The sequence below is a fragment of the Pseudorca crassidens genome, chromosome 8, assembly GCF_039906515.1.
Source record: "Pseudorca crassidens isolate mPseCra1 chromosome 8, mPseCra1.hap1, whole genome shotgun sequence".
Lineage (NCBI taxonomy): Eukaryota > Metazoa > Chordata > Mammalia > Artiodactyla > Delphinidae > Pseudorca > Pseudorca crassidens.
Genome location: NC_090303.1, coordinates 105,630,635 through 105,639,013, shown reverse-complemented (window position 1 = coordinate 105,639,013; position 8,379 = coordinate 105,630,635). Strand labels below are relative to the sequence as shown.

The window sequence follows — 8,379 nt, the reverse complement described above, 5'->3', positions numbered from 1 at the left end:
TGGATTCTCATCCCACTCCCTTGCTCAGACAAGGGAAGCCCTTTCCTCTAATTTTCCAGGAGCTGCAGGCAGCAGAGAGCCTGCATTTTCCAGCCTGGGGCCTGGGGCTAGCAGGATCAGTGACCGGCCTCGGCTGACTCCCGCCCGGCTGGGCTTCCCAGGGCCCAGATGGGTGCAGTCTCCTGCCTGCCCACGGGCCGGTGTCCCTCGGCAGAGGAAGAGCTCTCTAATCGAGGTCCTGCTCCATGGCGGGCGGACGACGTCTCCAAGCCGACCTGGGTCCTGCAGGCCGCTCGCACCAAACTCTCACCTTGACCGGGAGGACTGAAGGCGCGGGCTTGTGGAAGGCAAGCTCGCGCTCGGGTACCCGTATGCCTCACTCCCCCACAAACAACACCTGCAACGCACAGAACTTCCCCGGAAAGGTGAGGGGGCTGGCGACAGGGACACAAACCCCTCGGGCGCAGGGCTTGGGGACCAGAACGGTCTTCGCTGAGCTGCCTGCACTGAGCAGAGCGGCTCGACCTGGAAGCAGCGTGGGCTCTCCTTGCAGAAGTGGACACACTCAAGCGCCGGCGAGGAGGAGGGAGAGGACGCACGCTGCTGGCTCTAGGTGACACGAACTCAGACCCGGACAGCGTGTGTCGCGAGCTGGACTCCGGCCGGGGGGCCCACACGGACCCCGGGGGTTGCCAGCCCCCGCCGCCCGCTCAGCGGCCGCAGGAGGGCGAGCAGGCACCCCAGGTTGCGCCTCGGAGTCTTCCAACCCCTGTCTCGGTCTCCGCCCCGCCTTCGCGGTTCGGCACCCTGGGCTGTTTAGGACCCCGCGGCGCAGGGGCGGGGCGGCGGGCGACCGGGACGGTGACAGGTGCGCCACTCGGCCAATGGAGGGGCCTGAGCCCCTCCCCAAGCCCCCGCCGAGCGCGCCAATCGGCGGCCGCGCTGCGCTTCAAGTGCGCGGAGGGGCGCGGGTCCCCAGCCCGGCGCCAGCGGCCTCGGCGCGGTCGCCTGCGGGCTGCAGCGCTGAGCCGGGCTCTCGGCCCCGGCGCGCCGAGCACTCGCGTGGGAGTTTGTGCGAGAGCGAGTGAACGCGGCCCGGGGCGGGGCCCGCACGGAGGAGGCGCCCGGACCATGGTCACCCTCGGCTGAGTTTCCAGCGGCGACTTTGATTACTGGCAAATAATCATAACAATACCGAGCCTCGGGGCTGGCCGCCGCCACGGAAAGACTCCGCGGGCCGGCACGCGGCCGCGCCACGCACCTCCCCGCGCTGATCGCCAACCCCTAACGAGCCGATGGAAAAATCCAAAAATTTCCGCATCGACGCGCTGCTGGCCGTGGACCCCCCGCGAGCGGCCTCCGCGCAGACCGCGCCGCTGGCCCTGGTCACGTCGCTCGCGGCCGCCGCAGCTGGCCCCGGGGGCGGCGGCGGCGGCGGCGGGGCGAGCGGCGGCTGCAGCCCCGCGTCCTCGGAGCCGCCCGCGGCGCCCGCCGACCGCCTGCGCGCCGAGAGCCCGTCGCCACCGCGCCTGCTGGCCGCGCACTGCGCGCTGCTGCCCAAACCGGGCTTCCTGGGCGCCGGCGGCGCGGGCGGCGGGGCGGGCGGAGGCGGAGGCGGGCCCGGGGGGCCCCACCACCACGCGCACCCCGGCGCCGCCGCCGCCGCTGCCGCTGCAGCTGCCGCCGCCGCCGCCGCCGCGGGGGGTCTGGCGCTGGGGCTGCACCCGGGGGGCGCGCAGGGCGGCGCGGGCCTCCCGGCGCAGGCGGCGCTCTACGGCCACCCGGTCTACGGCTACTCGGCGGCGGCGGCGGCGGCCGCGCTGGCCGGGCAGCACCCGGCGCTCTCCTACTCGTACCCGCAGGTGCAGGGCGCGCACCCCGCGCACCCCGCCGACCCCATCAAGCTGGGCGCCGGCACCTTTCAGTTGGACCAGTGGCTGCGGGCGTCCACCGCGGGCATGATCCTGCCCAAGATGCCGGACTTTAACTGTGAGTACTGCGCAGCCCCCGAGCCTGCGGAGGGAGGAGGAAACGGGGGAGGGGAGTGCTGGCAGAAGGTTCTCTCGTGCGTCCTCCTCCACCTGGCACCTCCTTCTGCTGGTTCTCTGCTCCGAGCGAGCTGTGGGAGCGCCGCGAGGCCGCCTCGGCTCTGCCCGGGGCCTCGGAGGACTCGCGCGGGCTGCGCGATGTGGGATTGTTAGCGAATGATTAAAATACCCACGCGCGGACCTTGCTTCGCTTCCTCTCTTAATGGGAAGGGGCAGCTGGAGGTGTGAGACTAAAACCTAATGATTAACCGGCAGGCTAGAGGAGAAGGAAGTGGTGGGGGAAGGCGAGCCGAGGAGCGCCCTGGAGTCAGGTGTGCCTGGGAATCGGGGGCCACCGAAACCAGGGGTTTATCCTCAGGGAAACGGACGTGACTTCGGTCCCGCATTCTGGGTTCTGGAGAGAACCCCTGTCCCTCCCAGGAGAGGGAGCGCTCCCAGAGTTAGCGAAGGAGAAATGAGTTTCAAGAGGCTCAGGGACGTAAGGCAGGGGCCCCGGGCGACCTCCTGGCCCTTTGCGGGGCTCTGCCCGCCTCTGGAAGGGCGCTGGGTCCGGGGTGCGATGCCCAGGAGGCGGGTGGCCTGACTTGAACAGAGAGATGGCACGCTCCGGAAGGCCGAGAGATGCGCCCTCCTTCAGGGGCTCTAAGCTGCAGGTGCCCGCCTCCGAATTCAGGGCGCCCAGCACAGCGCGCACCCTCCCCAAGACCGCAGCGCGAGAGGGCTGGCCATCTCCAACCCGAGAGCCGCCCAGCTGTGGGCGGCGTGCTCGCCACCCAGGCGGGACACCTGGCCGAGGCCTGGGCCTCTCTCTCTCGGGCTTTCCTGGCGCGCGCGGGCGGGCGGGCGGGCGCGCGGGAGTGGAGCTCCAGAGATTCTGGATCTCAGGTCCGCTCGCTCCACCCGGGCACCACTCAGAGGAAGATGCTTGAGGCTTAACGATTTCAGCCGCCAAACACCCAAACAAAGAGACCCGATTGTTTCCGTCTGAATGGATTTGTTTAGACTGGGGAGACGCAGGCACGGGAAGGGAAAAAAAGCAAAAAAGAAAACAGAAATAAACACTTGCCAGAATTCAGATTCCTCTGCTAGAAGCTACGGTCGTGACTAAACAGAGAAAAGCCAGGATCCCAGGAGGCTGGAGAAGTCACAGCCGGGTGAGAAAATCCCAGCATGTGAGCTGTCTGCCCGTGGCCACCCCAGGCTGCTCCCAGCTCAGCTCCCAGAAGGCCCTAATGGCCACCCATCCCTTCCGTTGGAGTCACCCCTCCCGACCCCAGGCAAAGAAGAGGGCAAGCTTGCTCTCACTTCTGTGGCTTCAGGCATATCTGAGCTCCTGATCTGGGGTCAGCCAAACCCAAGGCACCCTTCCAGGCCTGGCCTCAGAGCCCAGCAAAGCCCTTCTGATGGAATGCCACCCCACGCATCTTTTATTGTGACCTGCATCTCCCAAAGCCTGGCAGACTTAGTCTCCCACCGATGGGGGGGGGGGGGGGCAGGCAGCGGTGATCTCCACACAGGCCTCCCCTGGGCTCTGGGTTCCCTGGCCACCCGGCTGTTTCCCCCGGCCTGCGTGGAGCCCAGGATTGCCCAGAAAACCGACTAAAGCCACATCCCTTTGCCAACACACTTAGTCCATCTCTTATTCCTAATCTCGACCCAGAGTGAGCTAATTAAAACCCAGCCAGCTTTAAGTTCAGAAAAAGAATCTGAACACCGAATCCTGAAGGGCAGTAACAGGTGACCATGCCAGAAGGGGCTCTGAGAGTCCCTCCTCTGGTCGCTGGAAACCTGTTTGGTTTCCTTTAATTGGTGTCTCAGCCATCAGATGGCATTTCCCAAATGGTCCCTTCAGAGCCAGTGTTTTAATTAAAGTTCTAATGTATTGTCAAGTTGGGAATTCGGGGCCTTGTTTAACTAAAGCGGGGGGCGTGGGCCTTCCCATAAAGCAAATTGCCCATCCCATGGGAGCCTGAGCTTGTCCTGCCGGGGGCTGGCCTCTTTTCTTTCCTCTCCTTTCTTTTATTGTCTAACACTTGTCAGGCTCCTGGGAAATCAAGGGAAGTCTCGCTTTGAGGTCATAAAATTCTCTGTGATGTAACCGTGTGAAATTATGTAAATAAAGCCCAGAGACCTCCTTGAACACGTAGAAAGCCGGATCCCCCTGTGCCTAGGCCTTTAATTTGCGTAATGAGAATTGTCCTGAAAGGCTTCCAATCTCCCAAGGCTCTGCCCCTCTGGACCCTGGGCAGGCGTTGTCAATAAAGCATTTTACATGCGGGAGAGCCTCTGATGAATACACATATTTAGGACCAGAATTTGGTCCTTTTCTTCCCTTCCTTCCTTCCTTCCTTCCTTCCTTCCTTCTTTCCTTCCTTCCTTCCTTCCTCAGCTTTTCCCCTTTTCTCCTATTCCTTTTGTACCTCAGGAGGTGGCGGTGGGAATCCTGCACCACTTCTTCGCTGGGCAGGAAGAAGTAGGAAGTGATTCCGGTGGCCTGTGTGGATTGGGCCTGAGTTGGGGAAGGTGCCGGGAGGAGTGGGGAGGAGGGGGTCCCTGGGCCTCTGCTACTTGCCTTTCTGTCCACCTGCTTTCTACCAACGCCCACCCAGGTGGAGAGGACGTGCCTGGGTGATAGGCTCTCTTTAATCAGGACACCCGGGCCCCGCCTGGGATGAAAAGACTTGGTCCCTCTAAACCCAAACCGTCTGGGCCCACCTGGCTGAGGGGTCCTGGGCTCCAGGGCTTCCTTGGGGAGGGGCGCTGACACTAAAGAAAGAGCAGCGACCCTGCAGGGCCGGCGAGCAGCGGGCCGTGGACTGACCCGGGCTCACGAGCCTCTCCCACCGCAGCCCAGGCGCAGTCCAGCCTCCTGGGGAAGTGCCGCCGGCCACGCACCGCCTTCACCAGCCAGCAGCTGCTCGAGCTGGAGCATCAGTTCAAGATGAACAAGTACCTGTCGCGGCCCAAACGCTTCGAGGTGGCCACCTCCCTGATGCTCACCGAGACCCAGGTGCGCCGCCGCGCCGCCCTCTGCGCGGCCTGGCCTCCCAGGGCCACTGCCGCCTCTGCTCTCTTGACCCTCGGCCTTCCTGGGCACCTGGAGCTGTGCCCATTTGACCTTTAGGGTGTGGATTAACATCCCAGCCAGGGTTCCCATCTGCCCCCAGGGTTCCTATACTGGCACCCAGAGGTCTGATACAGCTGGTTCTGTTGGGCCCAGGCATTTGCACCCCCCCATTCTGAAGCAGGTGGTCCCCAGGCCACATGAGAGAGATTTCACTCCAGAAAGAGAGGAGGGAGCATCTTGAGATTTACGGACAGGCACCCCAGCAGCCCTGGCCCTTCGCACACCTCGGTGCTGGGGTGGGAGGTAGGGGTCTTCGTCTGAGCTTCATCAGAGCCCCCAGCCGGTCTTTGGGTTTTGCGGACGCGCAGGGTGGGGAGCGCCGTCCCCCTGGAGCTTCCGAGTCCTCCAATGGGAGCCCCACGCCCGGGCCTGGTGATGGAGGCGCGCGCACGGCGGGTGCGGGTGCAGGAGCCCGGGGACTCGGCGGGGACGGAGGTGGCAGGTTTCTTACGCCGCTTGTGCCCGCAGGTGAAGATCTGGTTCCAGAACCGGCGGATGAAGTGGAAGCGCAGCAAAAAGGCCAAAGAGCAGGCAGCGCAGGAGGCCGAGAAGCAGAAGGGCGGCGCGGGCGCGGGCAAAGGCGGCGGCGCCGGGGACCAAGGCGACGAGGAGCTGCTGGGGCCGCCGGCGCCCGGGGACAAGGGCAGCGGACGCCGCCTGCGGGACTTGAGGGACAGTGACCCCGAGGAGGAGGAGGAGGACGACGACGAGGACCATTTCCCCTACAGCAACGGCGCTAGCACGCACGCCGCCTCCTCTGACTGCTCCTCCGGGGCCGACTCGCCTGCCCCGCGGTCCGGCGGGCCCGGCCACCAGCCCCCGCCCCAGTAGAAGCCCCGCGGCCGGCGGGTGGCGGTCCGGCCTGGATGCTGCGACCCCTCCCATGCCCCCCAGGGCCGCCCCCCAGGCCCGCGAGCGGAGGCGGCCCGGCCGTGGCGGCTGCTGCCCTTGTGGGCCCCAGCAGCCGTCTGCTCTTCAAGGGACGGAAAGAGGGAGGCCCAGCAGGTTCAAACTTGATCTCTGGTTCTTTTTCGTTTAATTTGGTTTGCGCTGGGGGGAGGTGTTTCCGAGAAGAACTGAGCGCTCATCGGGGGAGGCTCCCGGTTCCCCTCCTGCCGAGTGGAGAAGGCGGAAACCTACAGTGTTAAACCACCTCCGAGACTTGAAACCTCTGGACACGCCGTTCTTCTGAGTGCTCAGAAAAGAAAAAATGTTTTGTGCTTATGTATCTTGGGGGGTGGGGGAGGGATTTATGCCATGAGCGTCCAAACTGCTGGAAGTCCCAAAACTGTATTGTCTTTATTTTTGTATATTGTATTTATAAATATATATATAAAGAAATGTCTACTTACGCATGCTAAATTATCATTTAGCTTCTCCCATCGCCCACGATGGAATGTAAAATAAATTGGTTTTTTTACTGGGTGAGAGCGCAAATCTTTTGAGGGGAGTTGGGAAAGCGGGGTTTACTATTTTTGTCGTTGAAATGATGGGCTGTATTCCTCAACTGACAGCAGAAGGTGAAAATCAGAATCGCGGGTGTCCGGACCGCCACCTCTCTGGGCCCCGAGGCCGGTGAGGAACTTGATTCCGGCTGCTGGGGAGTCGCAGGTACGAAGTGTCGGTAAAAATACCGAGGCCAGGTGTCAGCGCGCGTCCGCGTGCCGGCTCACATCTGTCCCGGATGCGAGGATCTCCAAGGAGTAACTTTGGACGCCATGTACTTATTTTCCTCTTTCTCTGAGGATCTTCTTGCATCGCCGGCGCTCCAGAAGCGGAAACACACTATTTGAATGTTTCAGAAAACAAGCTCCAAACCACCAGACTTCACTGGTCTCTGGGGTCCGTGCGGCCCGGGGCGCTGCTCGCGCGCCTTTTCCGCATTGCCTCGCGTAGCGCGGCGCTTCTCCTTCTCGTCGGCCCTGGCGTCTCTCCCGAAAAACCTTCTCGGGCCGGCCAGGACTGGTTTTCCTGGATCTGGGCAAACGTCCGCGAGGACAGCACTGGGCGACTGGAGCGCTCCAGCCGGGCCGCGATGGCTGTGGGTTAATAAGGTTCGGCAGCGCGCGCCATCCATCACCCGGGCCGAGCCGGGCCTTCACCCTGTGCTGCACGCATGCCGGGCTCGCCCTCCGCGCGGCTCCCCTTCCCCCACCGCTGACGCGCGGGCCTCTCCTGGGCCTGGAGGAAATAGGTGAGCCAGGGACACTGCTTCTTCCTCCTTCCCTCGTGGCTTCCTCCTTCCTTCTGTTTTTCACTCTTTCTCACCAGCAACTGGGCCGGGGTGCGCCCCTCCCCCTCCCCTCCCCCTCCCCTCCTCTCCCCCCTCCCCCCTGCTCTCGCCCCCTCGTCTCCCCCTCCTCCCAGCTGATAAATGAGTTCAGATGGGCCTGGAGTTAAATTTGGGTGATTACCGCGCAGGCGAGCGGGGCCACTCCTCGACTTCAGGGCCAGGGTGAGATTAATATCCTCTCTGGCAGCTCATTATCACCCCGGGCTCCTTCCATAAAGTCCAACCTCAGCCAAGCCCGGGGGCGCGGCGCTGCTGGGAGCCTGGGCAGGAGCTGCTGTCGGGCGCGGGCGGCAGGGCGCGGGCCTGGCCGCCTCCGGGTCCAAAGGTGCTTTGGGGGGACGCGGACCTGGTTTGCAACTGGTGGGAGAGCCCCAGAGCCCGAGGAAAGGGGTGGGAAAATTAGAGAGAGGGGATGGGGAGGGGGAGAGGAGAAAGACAGATGCCTTTGGGGGTTGAAAAAAATCTGCAATCCGTGTGTATCTCGTTTTAATTTCTACCACATTGGGGAAGTTCAGCCTGAAGCCATCTCTGCCCCGGCTGGCTCCACATCTGAGGGTTATTCCCCGCCGTCCCCCTGCTCGGCTGGCCCAGCGTCAGCGCCCCTACCTCAACACTGGGCCCCCCGGGGACCGGCGGCGGCCGGGGAGGGGGTGTAGCGTCCGACCTGGAAGCTGGGGCGCCGCCGGCCTCGGCGGAGGGTCCGTCCCTCCACCCCAAGGTGCAGACCCTCCTGAACCCGGGAATCGTTCGCTCCCTCGGCGACAAGGGGCAGAGGCGCACTAAAGGAAGATAGAATGATTGTGACCCCCGCCCCCGTCCTCCAGCAGAGCGAGCCCGGGTTTGGTGCGGGGACTTGGCGGCCGGGAAGGCGGGACCCGCCCGCGGCCCCAGCGTCTCCAGCCAGCGGCTTA

General features: G+C 64.0%; 1 protein-coding gene across 1 annotated transcript; it reads left to right on the top strand.

Moving 5' to 3' along the window:
- Window positions 1-970: 970 nt before the first annotated feature.
- MNX1 (motor neuron and pancreas homeobox 1) lies at window positions 971-6,581 on the top strand. Its single transcript, XM_067745585.1, has 3 exons — window positions 971-1,989; window positions 4,898-5,058; window positions 5,644-6,581. Exons 1-3 carry the CDS (start codon window positions 1,296-1,298, stop codon window positions 6,004-6,006), a joined length of 1,218 nt encoding a protein of 405 aa, XP_067601686.1. The 5' UTR covers window positions 971-1,295; the 3' UTR covers window positions 6,007-6,581.
- The last annotated feature ends 1,798 nt before the right edge of the window (window positions 6,582-8,379 follow it).

Excerpts from the sequence above, each read along its gene's own strand:
- MNX1 (XM_067745585.1), top strand. The coding sequence starts at position 1,296 with ATGGAAAAATCCAAAAATTTCCGCATCGACGCGCTGCTGGCCGTGGAC. Across the intron at positions 1,990-4,897 it reads CAAGATGCCGGACTTTAACT|CCCAGGCGCAGTCCAGCCTC; the intron begins GTGAGTACTGCG and ends CTCCCACCGCAG. Across the intron at positions 5,059-5,643 it reads TGATGCTCACCGAGACCCAG|GTGAAGATCTGGTTCCAGAA; the intron begins GTGCGCCGCCGC and ends TTGTGCCCGCAG.